This window comes from Pyricularia grisea (assembly GCF_004355905.1).
Source record: "Pyricularia grisea strain NI907 chromosome V map unlocalized Pyricularia_grisea_NI907_Scaffold_6, whole genome shotgun sequence".
Lineage (NCBI taxonomy): Eukaryota > Fungi > Ascomycota > Sordariomycetes > Magnaporthales > Pyriculariaceae > Pyricularia > Pyricularia grisea.
The window spans coordinates 3387271-3408576 of record NW_022156719.1 but is presented as its reverse complement, the minus strand read 5'-3'; the positions used below and the strand labels follow the sequence as shown (position 1 = coordinate 3408576).

Here is a 21306-nt window from a genome sequence, read left to right as displayed (position 1 = left end):
TTTGCCCTGCAGAATAGCAGCCTGCAGAATAACAGGGGATCAGATAAATGAGACGAGCTTCTCTTGTCTGAATTCATCCTCATAACCTCAGGACACAATTGTAGCTAGGACATTAGATGGCATCAATATCTCTTTCTCATCTTTGCAATAATTCTTTGCATTAGACGAAGTCCAAGTGCTGGGCGCGTGTTTTCAAATATGGGATTTCCTCCATGCCAAGCAGGCTGTGAAATCTGGACCTTCAGTGATCTTGGGTGGCTAGCGTCACTTATTCTGGGCCTGGCCTGGATGGACTGTTACAAAGCTTTTGCTGTTACTCCGTTAATATACAGTTTTCTATAAAATATACGACCTGGGATAATGCAAATAAGATGGTGTACTCCGTAGCGCAGTGTTATTTTTTCTTTTTTTGCATCTGTTTTCTTTTTCTTTTTCTCTTTTTTCTTCTTGTTGTCGTTACATCGGCTTTTTACTCCATCTCTCCCATGGTCAGTCAGCCCCCGTGACACTTTTTTTTGAGCCTAGTGGCACGCGGCCTGCGGACTTCGCTTCCAAACATCAACCCGATGACCGACTTCCATATTCGATCGATACTGAGTTGCATCGCCCACAATTTGAGACGGGTCGTCGCTTGTGATTTCTTGCAGTCAGGGTTCGAGCCCCATTTCTATTGCCAAAGATTAGGTACGAAATGAAATGAAGTCATCACTTCAACTATGGCCAATTCACCATGTAGTTTTTTTCCAAGTTCGAGCAGTTACTCGACCGACAACTGGTCTGAATAAGGCTGGTGAACTAGCTAGCCCCTCAACCATCTAGCCTGCTGGTCGGCGACAGCGGGCTGATCATGGTTCGTCTCACCGCACACGCATAAAAGATGGAACGGTTCGACTTTAAAAAAAAATAAAAAAATGTTGCACAGACCATGACAAATGATCTCCCCTCCTGAAACCCAACTTGTGCATCCGTTATTATCGTGGTGGCAGCCTTCCTCCCAGCCCTTGTGTCCTTGTCAGTAATCGCTTCTTTTTGTTCTGGTTTCTTTCCCCTTGCTTTCCTGTTCGAGTCTGAGATCCAAACCCTGCGCCAAGCTATCGCCAAAGCTTCAGCTGCATAATCTCGATTGAGAGATCCAGACCCCCAACCCCCAACAAAACCCACCCCACACACAAACGCAAAAGCACTTCACTCAAAAGTTACCACCAACATCCATCACATCATGGCGCGCAAGGGGAGCGGGACTTGGTTCACCCATGTCCGCGGCGCCATCATCATCTTCCCCTGGGTTGTCTGGCTGCTTCTGATCGACATTTCCGTCTCGGCCCTGCTGCCCATCAAGTCGCTGTTCCCCAATTTCACCTATGACCTCTCGTCGGCGCTCGCATGGACGGTCTGGCGCTGGATCCAATGGATCTTCGAGGACGTCAACGGCGCGCGCGTCACCATATCGGGCGACCCTCTGCCGGCCAACGGCGAGAGCGCCGTCATCGTGGCCAACCACGTGAGCTGGAACGACTTTTACATGGTCCAGGCGGTCGCAGTGCGCGCCGGAATGCTCGGTCGCTGTCGCTACTTTGCCAAGATCCAGCTGCGGGCTGTGCCTTTTCTGGGTTGGGGTTTGTGGGCACTTGGGATGCCCATGGTAACGAGGAATTGGCTCCGGGACAGGGATGAGCTCAATAGGGTTTTTGAAGGAATTGTGAATCGGAGGTGGCCAACTTGTAAGTGCTACTTTTTGTCGGACTATCCATTAAGGAGAAGACCGCCTACCCGTATTGCATACGAGCAGGGGTGGAAACCGGATGAACCTGAGCAGGGAAAACGGGAAGTGGGAGGAAATACAAAAGAGAGCGAAAACAAACTCTCAAGGAATTGCTAGTGCAAGTAACTAACATGCATAACCAAAAAAGGGCTCGTATCCTTCTCAGAAGCCACGCGCTTCACGCCCAAAAAGTACGAAGAGTCAAAGCAGTGGTGCGCGACCAACGGCAAGCCGCAGCCCAAGCACCTGCTCTACCCGCGTACAAAGGGCTTCATCGCCACGGTCCAGCACCTCCGGCACGCGTCGCACGTCAAGGCCGTCTATGACCTCGCCATTGCGTACCAGAAGGACGGCTCCTGGATGGTGGCGCCCGTCTTTTGGGACACGCTGAGCGTCCCGGGCCTGTCGGCCCCCGGCCCCCACGGCTTCCGCTTCCACGTGCACGTGCGCCGCTTCCCCATCGAGGAGCTGCCGCAGAGCGACGCGGACCTGGCGCGCTGGCTGGAGCAGCGCTGGGTGGACAAGGGGGAGTGGCTGGAGGGGTTGCGGCAGAGGTGGGCCGAGGAGGAGAAGGACGAGGAAAGTAAGGCTGTGGACGGTGCAAAAGTGTGAGTGGTATAGTTGCTCCAGGGCTATATGGGGAGGAAATCGGGAGCCAAGGGCGGTTTACACCTGACGCAATGAAATGATATGTTTCGGGTCTTTTTCTCCGTCTTCCGATCGTGTATGTTGTCGTTTGTGCGGCCCACGCAACAAAAGCCTGTTGCTGGTAACGGGTTCGGCCTCCGGCATGATTGTGTTTGTGCTTGTGTCACCATGTGCGGATTTCGCCGGCGTCTTTTTCGTATGTTCCATCAGCCCATTCATCATGTGGTTATCATCATGGACCAAACCCGGCTGATCTCGGCTTTCCACAAGCCGGCAGGCGAAAGCAAACCATAGCACCGCTTACATGCATGCACCGGTTGTTCACAGCTGCACGATGCATTATGCAGCAAGAACCAAGTTATAGAAAGCGGTGTGAGGGAGTTTTCTATCCGGAGTTTCCCAGGAAAATCCAATGGCTTACCAAGTCAGCTTTGCGACAGCCAAGTAGGCCCCTCCCCCCAAAATGTATATATATAACACCGGTGAGGCCAAGCGAGCTCGACTTCCGGCAGGGTACAACAGCGGTGCGACCCCATCCTCGACGTTTCGTCTTATCACGAGTGCTTTTTTTTTCTTTTCTTCTCCAGGTCTTTGTGTCGTATCTATTTTCGTTTCGGCTTTGACGAAACGGTGCAGGCAGATATGTCACGCATTGAGAGGTGCTTTTCTTGGGCATCTACTATATACATGGGCAGCTTGGAGCAACCACAGATTGCATTTACTTACTTTTATACTCTGAAAAGTGGTCATGCGCATAATGTCGTAACTTTCTGTATCAAATGCGGGATGTACAGGGGGGAAATAGAGCTTGGCTTGCAGCTGGCGAAATGCGCTTCATAGTTGCATCATTATCCCGTATTGTAGGTCTGACTTTCAGTAACAAACCTAGTCTGCTTTCGAATGGTTCCAGAAGCACTGCTTGAGTAAAAATTGGTGTTTATTTCTGTAACTCCATATCAAGAAGAGACATACTAGGCGGGGGGCATTTGTTTCCGTCCTGAACCACGTCTGCAGAACTCTTGATTTGCGTTTCTTGCTGATCGCCGTTTTTTTTTTTTTCTTTTTTTTTTTCTCAACAAACGCATACCTACCTACTTTGCGACTGTAAACCCAGCTAAATAAATTCATTCAAAGCGCATTGCTACAGTCCCTTGGTTGGCCAGGTTGAACGATTCCTGGCATAATCCATAAAATATTTTTACTAAGGCATATCGTATCTTGAAATCATTGGAGTATTGGAGAAGTTTACTTATACCTTTTCGGTATAGCCGAACCGAACAAAATCGCCACCGAGGAGTATATGCGAAACGACAGGCGATCAATGGGGCTTGGAAATTCCTACCTAGTAAAATACTACTACCGTGTTATTGTTTTTTTTTTTTTTTTTTTTTTTTTTTTTTTTTTTTTTTGCGCGGGCTGCCGCCGATGTTGATTGGAGCTCTACTCACCACACCACTCCAACCACGGCCTGTATGCGAGGAATGCTAACGAGCACTGGCCTAAGCGATTGTAACGGAGATCTCGATCTAATGGTCTGCCGCTGGATTATCCTTTCTCTGTTTGGTCTTGTCATGTTTGCTGTGCAATGATAGCAATGGCGCAAAATACTCATTCCCATTACTGTGGCCTTGGGTCACATTCGTTGATCTACGGTAGTTGCAAGGATCCACCAAGTCGACCAACACCACAGCATCAACTTGGGTAGATGTGGTACTGTTATCTTACTCAGCGAAATATATAAATCCGGTAGAGAGCATGACCAAACTCATTAGATGGTAAATCGTTCAAGCAAACGACCCTGTCGAGATTCTGGTAGCATTATTTGCGGTGACTAAGTTAAGTAGTTCTACGAAGTATGTTTGAGTTTGCAAATTGAAGCGTAAAGAACATACCTATTTCATGACAAAATTACTACTCTAGGTCTAGTCTAGACTAGAACACAAGTTCTTGACCTGTTTCTTGTCATGACCATCCTAGACTGGATGGCAAATTCAATTGGATAAACCCCCCTTTTTAACGCTACCGTCCATTTGGCCCGTCCTTTCCTCCCAAGGGGTGTGGCGGCTGCTTTGAAAGAAAGGGAGAAAAAAAAAGAGGGGTCGAAATCCATATTAAGACACAAACTCTGCCCGTCTAGCTGTCAGCGATGTCATCCGTGTTTTATGTGATGAGCCAATGGTTGGTATGTCATTTCTGCATCTTCCTTCATTTCTCACTCGCTACTATTGTTGACTAGGGGCTTTTTTGGGGTTCCATCGACTGATGTACGTAGAGCAAGCCCGACAACGGAAGAGTTGGCAAACACATCTATTGGGTAGTGCTGCAGACGGGATGCAGCTTGATGCAGGTCAAGCCTCCATGACTGACTCTTGTGGTGGCAGCTGTTCGGGTCTAGGCACTGAACCTGAGGTCACCTGCTGGAAAGAGAACGACGAACTCTGCGTAAGGGACGGTTGCAGTTGCGGGGGCAGCGACAACTGGGCTTGTTGATTAGTACAAAAAAACCCAGGTATACCCCTTGCGCCCCCGCGTAGCATATTTCCGCCAACATGCTTGGATCAAGTCAGTTCTTGGATGTGTGGGAAATGATAATATCCGATGTGATATGGTAATAACAATAAGGGGCCAGTCTTTTTTTACACAACCTTGCCATTGGTAAATATGCCGATTTGGGACGATAGCATGCGTCGAGTAGCAGTAGGAAAATTATGAACTTGTTTTATTGCCGCCCTTAAGCCCGGCGAACGGAGAGATACTATGGTCGATGGTGGCGTTTCACGGGGCACATTGAGAGGCTTTTACTACTGTACATTGTTCTACGGATTATAGTGGGAGTCGTTTCGATTCTTCGATCGCTCCAGGAGTCTAACGCTTCAAACATGGCGCCCCGGTTTGCCGGTACTATCTCCTATGCCGATTTGCACATCAGTTCTGCCGGTGCCAAGTAGGGCGGCCATAGAAGACACTAGCGGCGCTTAGCGGCCAAATTCGCTTGCGTCGTTTGAACATGAACTGTCTACATTTTTTTCTTATTTTGTATTTTTCTATTTTTTGTTCTTATTTTTTATCCTTTTTGATGGTTGTTTTCTTTTCGTCTGGTTATCTCCAGGTTAGTTATAGTTTAGGAATTCTATACATCCTGACAAAGCGAGACGACCCTAGTCACGGCAACGGAACTCTGCCGGCGAATCGAAGTGCGCCTAAGGCGTGTTTATCAGTCGAGACAACAAACAAAAAAACAAAAAAAAAAAAAAAAAAAAAAAAAAAAAACACNCGTGCAAGTATCATCCTCTGCGCAAGGCCTCCAATATTTGGTCTCACGTGCCCGCGCAGCCTAGGACAGCTCCTTGACGTTCCTATTTGGTTGGGGTACCGAGGTAGGTTTCAATGTTTCAATGGTTGGAGCGATTATTTTGCACTTTTGCATTATTTCTGCTTCATGTCCGTGTGCTTTTTTTTTTTTTTTTTTTTTTTTTTTTTTTTTTCCCGTGTTCTCTCTGGTCCATGCCCCCAGGAGACAGGTTTATCTGGCAACAACCTATCCATTCCCTACCTGCATTGCCGGAATCAGGAGCGTACCAATCCAGTGATGCAGGGTTGCAAGCCCCTCTTGAATGACTGACTAACTGATTGACTGTGCCTTGTTCATGGGCAATATGGGTTTGCTGATGATGCCCAGCGCCAGGCGACCCAAATCTGAGTTGATCCTGGTTCCATTGGCAGTGGGCAAGCATAGTGGGTGATCCATAAGGTCGGCTGCTAGACATATTTGTCCGGCCTTTCATGATTGGATAAAGGTCAAAGTCAAAGCGGGGCGGCAAATTTCTCCACTCTGCCGCATTAGCTTACTGCACTGTACAGTATCGATTGATTGTCATGTATCGAAAAGCATCAATGTCGCACGGAGCAGCTCAAAAGTCCCACAGTAAACTTTCACCCACCTTTCGCGAGACCGCACCATGAAGTTTGGCTTGCTGTGCACCTGCGCTGGGCGAGACGTGAAAGTGGGCATACCGTCCACTCGCGAAACCACAACAACATTGATCCGATCACGAATCACGACAAGCCATCCCTGAGCCTGCCCCGAGCTCTCAGGCTTCCTGCCGACGACCCCTCAGAGGCTTCAACAACCCGTCTGATCTGTCGACAATCCTTTCGTTGCTGGCGTTGTCGTTGCGTTTTTGTTCCTGCTGCCACTGTTCCTGCCAACCCAAACTTTGTCAAAGGCAAGGGCCGTCCTCTTGGGTGACTGAACTCCATCCGCCTCACCAAACCCACCAGACCTCAGCTTCGACTCACACCAAGACACGACCGCCCTTTGGGTGTCTGGTCAGCTACTCTTCGATGAGAGAGTCGTTGACCGAACCCTACATCTCTGCGCTGCCTTTTTTCGACCAAAGACGCATAGGAGACCGCCGTCGATTTCCTATGATGTCTCGGGCTCTTTCGGGTTTCTAGGCTCTGGCTCCCGCCGGACCGCTCCGGCTCTCAGCTCGCTGCTTGAGAGCCTCGACCTCGACATAAATTGATCTTCATGAGAAGACACTGACTTTTGCTATCGATTGTCAACTCATTGCCATTCGACAACATCTCTCCTTGGTTCTGGACACGATCGAATAACGCATACGCATCGCGAGCATCTCGACACGAGAGGCAGCAGGCGGGGCGCACCACCAGACATCAGATGCTATTGTACCTACACCGAATCCTACGGGGCTCTGCTTCTACCAGATACGATTGACGACGTCGACATGGACCGTCCTCCCGCGTCGCCCATACCGGCCCTGTCCGGCCCGACAGATAGCACGCCACGTGCCCCTGGCTTGGGTGTGCAAAATGAGGTCCCGAAAACGCCAAATAGCCTGGCACCGCCTGCCGTGTCTTCTTTACGGGCCGACAGCGCAGGAATGATGCGGAGGTCTCTCAGTGAAGACATTCGCGAAGAGCGAGAGGAATTGCGTGAGGCTGCGGAGCAGACGCTGAATGTAATCATGGACCTAAACCTCGACGGCAAAATTCGTTGGGTCAGCCCGTCCTGGGTTGATGTGATTGGTACTCTACCCGAGTCTGTTCAGGGAGTTGCCATCTCCGACCTGATTGTTAGCGACAACAAGACCGTCTTTGCCGAGATTGTCGAGTCCATGCAGAAAGATGACTCAAAAAGTCAGTTCATCAGGTTTGTCGTAAACCTTGGCCCCCTCTCACGCCTAGCGTCGCTGGACGCAGCTAGGGATGGTGATGCTCAGCCTGAGCGTGAGACTTTGGAGCTCGAGGCACAGGGAATTATGGTCTATGATACCTCGTCGGGTGGAGAAAGCCATGTAAGTTGTTTGCCCATTCTTCTTTCTGAACGCCTGAACTTCCGCGGATAACTGACTGCTTCCATGGTTTGTCAATCTACAGACAATGTGGATGGTTAGGCCCTCAATTGGTCCACGAGAGATCAAGATAGACCTTCCCGACGTCATTGTCGAGTCTTTGGGCTCGGGCGCCGAAGTTCTGGCCAGCTATCTCACGCAACTAGCCGAGACAGGCCTGGACGACCCTGCAAACCATGCACCACCACTTCCAGTTCTCTGCCGCATTTGTGAACGACAAATCCCTCCTTGGTGGTTCGAAAAGCATACGGATTTGTGTTTACAGGAGCACCGCGCCGAAATGGATGTTCAGATGGCTCAGGAGAGCTTGACAGAGCACCGCCATGCCATCGTCAAAGTACTTGACGCACTCGAAGTACGGAAGAGTCGCTCATTAAGTGGGGATCAGTCACCACTACCACTAGCAGAGTACAAGGGGTTTCCAATTGGACCACCTCCCTCGACTACTTCATCATCTGGAGCTTCTTCCCCAGCCCCAAGCAATGACAGGTCATCCCGTGAACGACCAGGACACGTTAGAGGCCGTTCTTTTGCCGTTCGCAGGCCCCAAGCTCGAATTGTCGAACTAATACTGGATCTTTGCGATACCGCTTTGGAAATTAGCCCGCCGGCCATCAAAGAAGCATCGTCCACAAACCCGGGCGAGTTCCGCACGCAGTCTCCTCAGTCCGAGTCACGGATATCGCAGGTGATGCAGTGGCAGTCTCCTAGCACCAACACGTTGGAGCAGGAACAAGGACTTGCTATGTTGTGCGCCGACACAGAGAATGTTGTAAAGGCAAAGGTAGAGGCCGTACTTCGACACAGGAGGATCATCGAATATGCTGAGCGCATCCGCATCGAGTTCGCAGTTACCGTGGAAGCATGCATCGAGGAGGCAATGAGGAAAGCTGCTAAGATCGCTGCTGGTCGGCTCAGTGATTCCACAGAGGATGAGGAAGAGATGTTTCAGGCGCCTGCTCCGGATGAGATTATCGAAACTGTAGGCGTCGATGCCGCCACGACGTCACTTGCCTTGGCCTTACAAAACGCCAACATCAGCGATGATCCCGACCGACGACGCATGTCCGCCGCGATCACTTCGACTAGGTCGAGCAGCCCTAGGGAGTGCCCAACCCCGAGGTCACATCGCGGCACACTGAGTGTCTCCGGCCACACTCGTGACTCCCGTCGCGGTTCCCTGCTATTCGAAAGCGATCCAGGTGACAGTGATGGCAGCATGCGGTCATCCTCTGTTACGTCCAGGCAACCACCGCGGACCGAATCGCCAATATCCGAGTTTGGCGATCTCCGGAAACAGGCCAGCTCGAGACAACACCATCGGCGCAGTCTCATCTTGCCAGGTGCCGTGTCTCCTCGCCGACAAGAATCGCCCTCACGGGGCACCCAACCATCGTCTCCACTCCGCATCCATAAACCGCGTGGGTTGGCTTTTCCTTCCGATGCGCTGATGTCGCCCGAATCCTCTCCGATGCTTCCAGGCAGCGAATTTACATCTCCTTCGTTGTCTCATCATCACCATCATCACCGTAGGCAATCGTCGGCTGCGATGTCGTTCGCCAATGGCGAGCATGGTTTCAGACCTCCACCTTCGCCTCGACTAAGTGCTACCAACCCACCTCCGCTTGCCCGCGCTGTTCCCCCCTCAATCAAAGACTTTGAGGTCATCAAACCCATCAGCAAGGGCGCCTTTGGTAGCGTATACCTTTCCAAAAAGAAGTCTACTGGAGAATATTTTGCCATCAAGGTCCTGAAAAAGGCAGACATGGTTGCCAAGAACCAAGTCACCAACGTCAAAGCCGAGCGAGCCATCATGATGTGGCAAGGTGAAAGCGAGTTCGTCGCCAAACTGTACTGGACGTTTTCGAGCAAGGATTATTTATACCTCGTCATGGAGTACCTCAACGGCGGTGACTGTGCATCACTGATAAAGATTCTTGGAGGCCTTCCTGAAGACTGGGTCAAGAAATATTTGGGCGAGGTCATCCTCGGCGTGGAGCACCTTCACAGTCGAGGAATTGTACACAGAGATCTGAAGCCTGACAATCTTCTCATCGACCAAAAGGGTCACTTGAAGCTCACTGACTTTGGACTCTCTCGGATGGGTTTGATTGGCCGACAAAAGCGTGCGTTGAATAGCGGAACAACAGACCCGGCTCCAGATCTGCTGAAGCAGGGACCCTTTGCTCGCTCGGCCTCGATCGCATCCTCCCGATCCACATCACTTGATCTGCAGGCGCCAGGCCATTCGCCAGGCAACACACCCCACATAAACCCCAACGAGGGCAATCTGACACAGCCGTCCTACTTTAGCCTGGGATCTTCGAAGCGTGATTCAAGGCGATTCTCTGGTCATCGGAGCGACAGTGGGGGAAGCGAAGGCTTGGCAAACATGCTGAGCAACTTCTCTCTCCACGACGCAACTTCCGCGACAGTACCACCACAGGCTGTGCAGTCTCCTCCCCCGGCGGATGGGAGTGAAGGTGAAGGTAGTGGCTCGCCAGATCCCGGCTCTCTTCATCATCCAATAGGTGCCCACGGAAGCGCGAGCATCGAGGCTGGAAAGGGCACGCCACCATCAAACATGCCTCCTCCTAACTGGGCATTGTTTGATCCTGAAGACAAGAACAGAAGATTCGTTGGTACGCCGGATTATCTTGCCCCCGAGACCATCAAGGGTGAACCTCAAGATGAAACCAGTGATTGGTGGTCTGTTGGGTGTATAATGTTTGAGTTCCTCTACGGAATACCCCCATTCCATGCTCCAGAACCCGAATTGGTGTTCGAGAACATTTTGGCCCGACGAATTCAGTGGCCAGAAGAAATGGAAGACGAGGTATCTGCAGAGGCCAAAGACCTACTCAACAAACTTCTGTGCATGAATCCTCCCGAGCGACTGGGATCTAACAAGGATGAGAAGTACCCCTCTGGTGGTGAGGAGATTCGCAGCCATCCCTGGTTTGAGGGCATGAATTGGGATACGTTACTTCAAGATGAAGCTCAGTTCGTCCCACAGCTCGAAAATCCCGAGGATACCGAGTATTTTGATGCTCGGGGCGCCACACTTCAGTCTTTTGCGGAAGAGATGGAAGATCAAACTTCTCCTCCTTCGGCGCCAGTCTCGGACTATGCTGACCGTCCACACGATGCCCTCTCGCGCGTGCGCTCCCAGTTCAACTCGATGAAACGAGGATTGATGCCTTTGCACATCCCGCCACACGTTCGAGACTTGAAGAGCCGGAGACTGAGCGAGCCAGTCGCTACGGATGACTTTGGCAATTTTTCCTTCAAGAATCTCCCAGTTTTAGACAAAGCGAACAAGGACGTTATTCAGAAGCTGCGGGCTGAAGCCTTGGCCGCTCAGAATAAGCCAGCGTCCATAAGCCCAGGTGGTCTCAGCGTGGTTACATCTCCCGGTGGCCCGAGTGCCAGCATGGAAGGCAGTCCTGTCTTGTCGATGCCTGTTCAGAGGTCCCTTTCTAATGCAAAGGCCTCTCAGAGACCACAGTCGCCATCAGGAATAGGCCATAACGCTTCCCCAAGTAGGCCATCACAGCCCTCTTCACCTCTACTGGTCTCCTTTGTCGCTAGTCAAGGAGGCGAAGGACGGCGAAAAGCATCTAGCAATTCTTCCAGCTTTTCACAACCTTCCTCGAGCAGCTTGCAACCAGGAAGCTTCTTCGAAGTGCCCCGTGTACCCCCGAGTCTTCAAAAGGCTGCTACGGTGGCAGCTTCTCCAGTCAAGGGACGGCCCATACCCTCCCCATTGCCCTTGTCTCCCCAAAAGATCCTGGCAACGCCTCGTCAGGGCAGCGGATCTTCAACCACTCGCTCGCGATCCTTGACTGTCGGTTCCCAGGATGGCAGCCCGGTAGCATCAGACCTTTTGGTTCACCATCGCAATCGCCGAAGTCAAGTTTTTGACATGTCTCCATCGTCCTCCGACAATGAAGGTGACAAGGCCAATGCCTTGTTGCGAGTACAGAGGCGCCGTCAGAGTTCAAGACGAATGTCTCAAATCAACTTGGAAAGCACCGGTCCGGTATTCCGACCCCTCGACGTGCTCATATGTGAGGACCATCCAGTTTCACGCATGATCATGGAGAAGCTCCTCGAGAAGCTCCGTTGCCGTACGATCTCGGCATCAAACGGTTCAGAGGCTGTGCGATATTCCATGAGTGATATCAAGTTTGATATTATCTTTATGGAGTTTAGACTGCCCCAAATTAACGGTGCCGATGTCGCCAGGATGATTCGCGAGACAAAGAATTCCAATTCTCACACACCAATCGTGGCTATCACAGCATACCTCAAGGAACTTCAGGCACCTCACTACTTTGACTCTTTGATCGACAAGCCCATCAGCTCATCCAAGCTGACCGAAGTCCTTAAGAATCTGTGCCAATGGAAGCCACCCTCATCGAGCCAATACAGCTCTCTGTCCCTGCCCCTTAGCCACCCTGCCCCCTCTGGCTTGCGACAAGAAAGCAGCCGGCTTGAAGACAGCCCAACCTCGGGCTCCTCGATATTTGCGCAACGGACAGGGAGCAGTTTCCGTGGATCAAGCCGTGAGGATTCGATCAGTTCTAGTTTATTTGGCGATTCCGAGTCTGTGGCCACGGATGATATTCCCGTTGTGATAAGTCGAACAGCAACGGGCGAGTGGGAAGAGGGTGCGCTGGGCATTTCTCAGGACGAAAAGGTCCTCAGTTCCAGCGAGCCCACAAAAATCTCCCCGATGCCAATAGATGCACCACCCAAGACTCTTACTCAACAGAGGTCCCTGGAAAAGCTCAAGGCCAAGCGGGAAGCTATAGAGAAGAGGCGCAGTGACTGCTCAGTCGACTCGGCCGACGATGAGGACGAGGAGCTGGGAGTGAGCAGCTTGGATTCCCGTAGCAACAGTTCGTCCACCAGTGGGAGTGTACATTCTGGCAGTAGCCATAGCCAGAGCCGACAGCATTTCCGCAGCAAATCTGTCTTGCCATCCTCCAAACTTGGGATCGAAATGATGCGAGCCAACAGCCACGATAGTGTAGTCTTTCCGCCCGATTCCGCCGGTCCTGGTGAGACGGAGCTTCGCGAGTCACCGCTTGGTCAGCATGACGAGGAGGATGATGTGGGTGACACGACCGTCATACACACACCTGACCAGTGCGGATCTTCCGAGGACAACGCCACAGTCGTTGGGGTTGACGAAACACCACCACCAGCTAGTGGCAGCCAATTCATTGCCGATGGCGGAAATGATGGTACGAACGACCTACCATCAGGCAAGTCGGCACAGGATGGTCAGAAGCCCACGAACTTCATCTAAGAAGGTCAGTCACCTCAGGCCAGATGAACGACTATCTTTTATTTTTCTTTCGTAGTTGGCCAGGGAGTAAACAAACTTGCCCTTGACCTTCTTTCGTTCATGTCATCCGTTTTAAAGGACCAGAATGAGGCTTTCATTTTTTTTTTTCCAAATTGGAGCGAGGCGTTGAAGGTACGGCATATTGAGACTGTACATACTGATTGCGTTTCGACGGCTGTTGTTATCTCTCCTTTGTTTTTTTTTTTTGGCTTTTATTTCCTTGGTACTTCTTCGTTGCCCGTATGTTACGCCTCTTCCGGCTGGTGGCTCTTGGGGAGCTGGGGTCAAAAGGAGGTATTTTATTTTACGAAACACGAAGCGAGCCATGGATCACTCTACTCTTGAATGTTACTATTACCAATTTCATTTGTACATGGCGGGAAAGATACAAAATTGAGTTGAAAATGAGGGGTTTTCGAGGTTTTTGCCTTTCTGCACATGAAGACTATTTTTTCTGTGTTACTGTTTCGCCCTCGCCACTTGTGGCGTTGGGTGATATGGTATTTCTTCTCTTCGCATACAGTCGTTTGTTTCAGTCTCGATAACCGACATTTTTACGGGCTTTGAAAGAGCTTTCGAAAAGAGAAAAAAAAAATCTATACCATCTTGGAGCGAAGCCGGTGGTCCAATCTGTCTTTCTTTCATTTCGATATATTTTCATTTCGAGTTTGGCCTTTGCTTGGTAATTTTGATACTGGTGTGTGTTCCACTATAAGATAACTGACTGGAATCTTTTAAAATTCTCGAACAAGAAAAAACAGTTCCAAAAAAAAAAAAAAAAAAAAAAAAAAAAAAAAAAAAAAAAAAAAAAAAAAAAAAAAAAAAACAGGGATTGATTTATTTTCCGAGTTTTTTTATGGCCCGATTTGTTTTCAAACGCAAAAGTTGTTACTGTCGTTCCTGTCCGTTAGTACAAAAGGCCTACAGAGCGTGCGTGCATTGTAGTTTCAATAAGAAAAGAATAGTCAGACCGCCGGATTGGAAAGAACGTCGACTACCTAAGACTAGTTCTCTAGAACTCAAGCACCTTGTACAATGGAAGGTAAGCGCCTAATGTGCCTTACCGGACTGGAATTTCCTCCCGAAGGTACCTAAGGTAGGTAGCTTTGCAGACAGGTCGGTCGTTCAACAGATAGGCGGGGAATAATTTACTTCTCCTCGTTTTATCCCCAAACCGTGGGTACCCGCCTGCCCACAGATAGAATTTTCACCTCATCCCTGCACGAATAAATGCTTTGACGAACAACATCACAAAAGACGTAAACACGTAACGGCAGGGAACACACGAGGTCGTTCCGAGTGGGACGTTGTCGTCAGCCGAACACACCGATATTGCTCCCCGTAGAACACCTCAAGGGGGCTTTGGACGGTCTGGCCAAAAGGTGTTGTCAAGACGTGCCAAGTGTTGTGAGATGCTAATTCGGATCAAGCACCTGGCAATCTGGGTCAAGCTTGTCCAAGAAAATTGGCAACGGCTCGGATCAAGTCCCAAACCATACCTAGTCTGAGCAAAAGCAAACGCCACTTCCCGTCCATGATTGTACGGAATATGGCCGAGTAACGAGAGGGCTATGCGAGAGAAAAAAAAGTTCTAGGAAAAAGATCGGCGGTTTATGGGTACTACGTACCCCCATAAAAACCCCAGTTCGCCTCCATGGCAAAATGACGAAGAGAGAAAAAATTTACAGGGCCCTCCTTACCCCAGGGGACTTCTGGGAGCCTATCAATCGGCCACGTGGGTGGGTTTTCCACTTCACGTTGTGTTGTCTCTTTTTATTTTGACAACGGGCAAACGTGAACCAGAAAGATCCATGCTTGCGTTGTGCAGCCAACAGTTAAGTATTATTATACCACGTTCGCAGCATCGGCGGGGGTCTGGGCATCGTCTTATTCGAAAGCTTTTATTCTGCAAGAGGAATCGAGGCACGCGACTTTTTTTTTTTTGTGGTGCATTACCGAAACTCCCTCCACTCAAACGTTTCTTCTCTAACCTCGGCGGCGATTGCCGTCTTGGCGGCATGGTCAGTTTCCTGTTTTGTATGCCTCTTGAGGTCTTTAAGGGCTAAGGCGCAGAGAGGGGTAGGTAGTAAACAAAACCAAGATGTACCTAGGTACCTATATATGTGAGGCATGATGAAGAGCGAAAGGGTAAGTGGCAGCGATTCGGTACCTACCTACCGGTAAGTACGGTACTGGGCAAGGTACTGAATATGGTACTGATTATAGTACCATATTTAATGCAATCGACCAATTGCCGCGGATTAAGTCTATTCTCACAGTTCGCCCGACCGCACAACCCTGGACTAAAAATTTTGCTAGGTATTTTTTTATGTGTCCTTAGTTAAAGTGATCAGCACGGTGCTGGACCCTACCGTGTCTCCAGGGTACCTACTTTACTCTGTCTGACAAAGAAAAGAGAGACTGAGAAAAAAAAAAAAAAGAAAAAAAAAGCCCTTGTACACTTCCGAAGGCAAACTCGATCCAGTCCAGTCTAGATAATACCCGGCTGTGGGCTTCGGTCATCCGAAGCGAGCATATCTGATCACTAAAAAAGGCCCACCAGGGGATGCCATAATTGGTTGGAGCGAAGAAAGAGGGACTTACTTTCACCATTTGATGTGGGACTGAACAGCAAAGAGGAAGAAAGCCAAAAAGGATTAAAATAAAATAAAACAAAAATATCAATAAAATAAAAAAGAATACTATGGGGCCGACCGGCTACCCTAGGCTTCCAGGCATGACAAAAACTACCCCATTCCCTAAATGTGGGCAAGTGCCAAGTTTGGGATCTGCCTTCCCAATCGCATAAAGTTTCTCCCGTCGTCCATCCCTTTTGCAGAAACAACCCACGGGGGGCGCGACACAATCTTGTGTATAAACGGTGGTGGCCTTCTCCTCCTCTTCCCCTTCGTCCCGTCGTCTACCCGTCATCATCCAATCTTGCCTCTTCCTCTTTTTTTGGCAAGGTACCAGGCATATTTCTTGGCTTTGCCCGGTATAGCTAAGTATCCAATTTAGCTTTTGGGCCGCAGTGTGCGCGTGGCTTGCAGTAAGCACATACATATCACTACCTCATCACATATATCCTTTTCCCATCATTACTTTTTTCTCTTTTCTTTTTCACGTCATCGCCCATCCTCTGGTCTCTACAACTGGCATACTCGCCACGTACTGCGCCTTTGTTGTAGACCTCATCCGCCTGCGAGATAGCTCCTCGCGCATCCGCTTTCTGTCTCACAGCAAGACTTCACGACGGGGGAACCCGCCGGAAGCGGCCTCCCAGGATGAGCGCACCCAACCAGGGCTCGGGCTCTGCGGCCGCTAGTAGTAGCGGCAGCAGCAGTAATGAGAAGGGCAACATCCATGCCCATGGCCACATTACCTCGTCTCCTAAAACCTCGATGGCGGCATCGCATGCACCTGCAGGTATAATACCGGTACCCCACGGCCCGTCCCAGGGAGAGCTGAGGTCCCAATGGCCTGACGACCCCGCGGCACAGGAGCTGGCCATTGAGCGCGCGATCTTGGGCTACCTCACTCTGCCCGATGACAGCTACAACGACAAGGGCGTTTACTGGGCCGATCTGCCTCTCAAGGAGCGCATCAAGTTCGTGCTGGATGTCGACGCCAAGGAGGCCAAGGCTGAGCTCTCATCCATTGGGAGCATGATGAAGAAGGATCCTTTGTCTCCGCTGGGCTGGTACATGCGCAACGCCGTCCTCCCCGGTGCCGGACTGGGTCTCGAGGGTTATGTGTTGTTCAGCATTGGCAACCTCGAGCCGCTCTTCAAGAGCACGTGGCCCGAGTGCTGGTCCAGCACCGGAACAGCCTGCAGCAACAACTGGATTGCTGCCGTCACATACCTCGAGGTTATTGGAATCATGGTTGGGCAGATCGGTGTCGGCATCATTGGTGACTGGGTTGGCAGGAGATGGGGTCTTATTCAGGACGCCAGCATCATGTTCATCGGCTTGTTGATGCTGACGGCCAGTTGGGGTGTCACCCTGGAGGGTTGGGTGATTTTGTACGGCTGGGCCCTCTTTTTCTACGGTTTCGGCGTCGGTGGCGAGTACCCAATCACGGCAACTTCCTCCATGGAGGATTCGGTCCGCACCGACAGCCTCTCGACCCGCCAGGACCGCATGCATCGTGGACGTAAGGTTACCATGGCCTTCCTGATGCAGGGCTGGGGTCAGTTCTTCAACCAAGCCATCCTGATTCTCCTACTGCTCATCTTCAATGCCGGCCGCGGTGACCCTCCTTACAGCGAGACCAATGTCCAGTGGACCTTCCGCGTCTCGTTCGCCCTCCCCGCTATTGGAACTCTCTGGCTCGTCTACTACAGGATCTGGCGCATGCCGGATGCAGGCCGGGAACTCAGGTTGGCGAAGAGCCGTGCAGGTGTTACGGGTTATGACGTTGCGTCTCTGAAGAGCACCGTGCAGCACTTTGGTGGACGTTTGATTGCTGCTGCTGGAGCTTGGTTTGCAAACGATGTGTTTTTCTATGGTGAGTTGTCTTTTCCCAGGGTACAGAAGAGGATATTGAGGCATGTATCTTGTCATTTTGTTATAACTTGCTGACCTCTTCACTTTACCACAGGCAACAAACTCTTCCAGGGCCAGTTCATCTCGGTCATCTCATCCAACCCCAAGAGTGTGATGACTACTTGGACATGGAACCTCATCAACGTTGTCATCTCTTTGGCGGGCTACTACTGCGCCTCTCTGCTCATTGACAGCAGGCTTTACGGCCGCAAAAAGATGCAGCTCATTGGATTCATGATGTGCTTTATCATGTTTGTGATCCCGGCGTTCCAGTATCACTTCTACACATCTGGTCCCAACATCAAGTCTTTCCAGGTTAGTTTCCTCCCTCTGTATTCCTCAGTCAATCAACTCTTCACGGAGCTAACAAGACTCATTCATCAGGCCATGTACTTCCTCTCGTCCTTCTTCAACCAGTTCGGACCCAACTCGGTCACCTTCCTCGTGGCGGGTGAGATTTTCCCTACTTCGGTGCGCGCGTCTGCTCACGGCTTCAGTGCCTGCATCGGCAAGGCTGGTGCCCTGCTCGCGTCTGTTCTGTACAACTACATCGACACGCAGACCAAGTTTTACGTGGTGCCTTGGTTCGGTCTCGCTGGCATGCTGGTCACCTGGCTGTTCCTCCCGGACACGACTGGCCTGGATCTCAAGGAGCAGGAGCGCCGCTGGCAGTACATCCGCGACGGCCGTGCGAGCGAGTACCGCGGCGTTGCCATCCACCCCAAGCACCTGAGCCAGTGGGAGCGCTGGATGGGCGTCGGAAAGCCTTACAACCCCGTCGAGGACTACGAGGACAAGGTCGATGACCTGAGGCGCGAGTGGGAGGCACACCAGACCATGAAGACGGAGAAGGAGGTGCGTGGCGGAGCTGGCAGCGATGGAAATGGTGCTGCCGCTGCCGCCGTTGGTGGTGGCGATGGCGCACAGGAAGGCCTCTTTACAAACCAGGTCGACGACTACTTCCGCAACACCAAGCCGAGGCGTGCCCAAAAGGGCAAGAACAAGGCCAAGGATGTGACTGACGACGACACAAGGGCGTCGGGCTCGGTGTCGGGCGGTGTTATGCTGCCGGCGGAGCCTGAAACGGAGGTCAAGAACTTATAATTAATATTTTTTTTTCTTTTTCTTTTTTGCTCGGTTGCGTCGGGTGGCATATTCATTAAAAAGCATGATATCAGCAGTTTGAATAGGATGTTTGGCTTATAATTCTGGTTAAAAGACATAGAGAAAGACACAAAAGGCTTGAGTTTTCTGAAAGAGGTTCGACGGAAGGGTGTATATATCTCACATACCAACCAAAGTATAAAACTAACCTTCTAGATGCTCGCGATTCTTGAAAAAAAAAAAATCTAGGTTTAGGATTCCACCTGTGATGATACTGTGCAGACGTTCAGACAAAAGGTCTAGTTCTGCTATCAGATTCTCGCCCACCCGATACGCTTGCTGATGATCTACATTTAAATTCTTCATATACATGTATAATATACAAGGCAACGCTACACATAATGCCAACACAAAATGCTCAACTAAGTTACTCAGCCTCCAGTACGTATCCTCTTGCTTCTTCTTATCGGAGTCACCACGGTTTCTTGGACCTCGACCTTGGTAGCAACGACGGAATCACCATCATCCTCCACCTTTACCCGCGTCGTCGAGACGGTCGTCTTTCTCTTCTTGGCCGGCTTCGATGGTGCAACAACCGCGTCCGCCACGGCAGCCAACTTGCCATCGTCTCGGCCAACTTCCTCTTCTTTTTTCACACCAGCCTCGGCGGTCGCCTTCAACCGGTGCGAAAACTCGCGCAGGTTGGCGGTGAAGAGCACGCTCTGCGCCCAGCCGGCCTGCGGGCCCCAGAGCTTCCGAAAGTGCTCGCCCACGGCGTCGTACATGCCCTTTGACATGGCGGAGCCCTTGGCGGCGGCGGCTTTCTTCCCGCCAAAGCCGTAGTCGCGCGTCGCGATGGTCCACATGTGCGTGTCGAGCGGCACGGCCTCGCCCCAGCCCAGTCCCATCAGGCACACGCAGTCCGAGACCTTGGGTCCGACGCCCGAGAGCTCTTGGAGCGCGGCGAAGGCGGTGCGGTAGTCGGGCTGCTGCCCCTGGGAAGGGGTTGATGTCGGTGAGCGGCTGGTATGGGCTGTTCTTTGGTCCTGTTCGTGTTTCACGACTGCTTCTCCTGGTGGTGGCGACAGGGATGACGATGACGACTTTAAGGATGGTGATGATGGCGAGGGCGGCTGTGATCCCCACGCCAGCGAGGCCGGGTTTCGCAGCGACAAGAGCCAGCCGGCGGGCCGCTGCCTGGCGACGACTCGCGCAGTCTCGGCGATGTAGCGGGCGCGGTAGCCGAAGCCAAGCTCGCGCAAGTGGGCCTCGACGCCGTCTCCCGTGAGGGCCTCTGGGGGTGGGAAGTCGCGGTAGACGTGGCCGGCGACGGTGGCGATGGGCTCGCCTCCGTAGTGGTCGCACAGCTTGTGGCACATCTGGGAGATGCGCGAAATGTTGTTGTTGCTGCTGCAGATGAAGGCCACCAGCGTCTCCCAGGCGTCCTGGTTCAGGATGCGGACGCCGGTGAACTTGGGTGCCTTGATGCGGAAGTTGGCGTCGCGGTCAGACCAGTGCGTGTACATGCCCGAGAGGGAGTGGTGGAGGTTGAAGTAGTTTAACAGGAGGGCTTCCGTGTCGTCCTCTTCTTGGTCGACCTTGACTGTTGCGTCGTCTTCCGACTTGATACTCTCATCATCCCCTTCTTCCTTTTTCACCTTGACCACAGGCTTGATCAATGCCCGTCTGCTTGCTGGCCATGTTGCTCGATAATATAAATGAGTTTCGTCCTGTCGTAATGAGATGACTCGACCGTGGAGGGAACAGTGCCACTCGTCGTCGACCTTGCGCCATCTGAAGGACTGGCCACAGCGCAAGGTTGTGTCTATGCAGAGCTCAGCCAGGCTCACTGGCAACTTGCGGCACACGGCATCCTTGCAGGCCATGATTGCAGCTCGCATAAAAAGGCGATATACGCCGCGAGCGAGCGATATTAACTTGAAGCCCTTGACGAACCAGACCTAGTCGTCGCTTTCTTTCAAGATATTTTGTGTGGTTATGGTCTCAGATGATGGGCGACTCATGAACCTACCCACTCTCACTTAGAGCTGGCTGACTCTGGTGGCAAACTGTTTTGAATGTTTAATTTCCTGGATCGCAACGTCAAAATAACGGATATGAATTGAAGGAAAGGAACAACCGATGCTACTCCAAGGCCATTGAATGAGAATAGTCTTCTACTCAAACTTGTGCCTTGCTGAGTTTTGCTGGTTGACCAGATGTTGGCCACGCCGTCAAATTCTTGTCTAACAAAACGAAAAAATAAAATAAAAATAAACAAATAACAAATTAAGAAAACCAAAAGGAACCTGCGAGCTACCTTCTCAGGGGTGAACGAACTCAATCCCAGCGCAAAATCGTCCCTCATTGGTGCTGAATGCGATTCGACCTTCTCTGATCTTCAACTTGTTCGCCGCAAGGGAATCCCCACTCCAACATCGCAGGCGCAAAAGCCCCACTTCAAAACTGACTTGTCCTGGTCCGGTTAAGTAGCAGGACAGAATCAAGCAG

General features: G+C 51.2%; 4 protein-coding genes across 4 annotated transcripts; 3 read left to right on the top strand and 1 right to left on the bottom strand.

The window, feature by feature from the left end:
* Positions 1-369: 369 nt before the first annotated feature.
* On the top strand, positions 370-2500 carry PgNI_09000 (uncharacterized protein). Its single transcript, XM_031128990.1, has 2 exons — positions 370-1721; positions 1911-2500. Exons 1-2 carry the CDS (start codon positions 1220-1222, stop codon positions 2372-2374), a joined length of 966 nt encoding a protein of 321 aa, XP_030978742.1. The 5' UTR covers positions 370-1219; the 3' UTR covers positions 2375-2500.
* Positions 2501-6407: 3907 nt separating this feature from the next.
* PgNI_08999 (uncharacterized protein) lies at positions 6408-13901 on the top strand. The gene is made up of 2 exons (XM_031128989.1): positions 6408-7731; positions 7814-13901. Exons 1-2 carry the CDS (start codon positions 7162-7164, stop codon positions 13103-13105), a joined length of 5862 nt encoding a protein of 1953 aa, XP_030978635.1. The 5' UTR covers positions 6408-7161; the 3' UTR covers positions 13106-13901.
* Positions 13902-16305: 2404 nt separating this feature from the next.
* On the top strand, positions 16306-18981 carry PgNI_08998 (uncharacterized protein). Its single transcript, XM_031128988.1, has 3 exons — positions 16306-17653; positions 17747-18006; positions 18076-18981. The coding sequence occupies exons 1-3, from the start codon at positions 16429-16431 to the stop codon at positions 18793-18795; spliced, it is 2205 nt and encodes a 734-aa protein (XP_030978636.1). The 5' UTR covers positions 16306-16428; the 3' UTR covers positions 18796-18981.
* A 245-nt stretch (positions 18982-19226) lies between these two features.
* On the bottom strand, positions 19227-20681 carry PgNI_08997 (uncharacterized protein; the record flags this gene model as incomplete). Its single annotated transcript, XM_031128987.1, has 1 exon — positions 19227-20681. The coding sequence occupies one exon, from the start codon at positions 20679-20681 to the stop codon at positions 19227-19229; it is 1455 nt and encodes a 484-aa protein (XP_030978639.1).
* Positions 20682-21306: the final 625 nt, after the last annotated feature.

Coding starts and splice junctions, on each gene's coding strand:
- PgNI_09000 (XM_031128990.1), top strand. CDS start 1,220: ATGGCGCGCAAGGGGAGCGGGACTTGGTTCACCCATGTCCGCGGCGCC. Junction 1,722..1,910: donor GAATCGGAGGTGGCCAACTT/GTAAGTGCTACT, acceptor TAACCAAAAAAG/GGCTCGTATCCTTCTCAGAA.
- PgNI_08999 (XM_031128989.1), top strand. CDS start 7,162: ATGGACCGTCCTCCCGCGTCGCCCATACCGGCCCTGTCCGGCCCGACA. Junction 7,732..7,813: donor CGTCGGGTGGAGAAAGCCAT/GTAAGTTGTTTG, acceptor GTCAATCTACAG/ACAATGTGGATGGTTAGGCC.
- PgNI_08998 (XM_031128988.1), top strand. CDS start 16,429: ATGAGCGCACCCAACCAGGGCTCGGGCTCTGCGGCCGCTAGTAGTAGC. Junction 17,654..17,746: donor AAACGATGTGTTTTTCTATG/GTGAGTTGTCTT, acceptor ACTTTACCACAG/GCAACAAACTCTTCCAGGGC. Junction 18,007..18,075: donor CCAACATCAAGTCTTTCCAG/GTTAGTTTCCTC, acceptor CTCATTCATCAG/GCCATGTACTTCCTCTCGTC.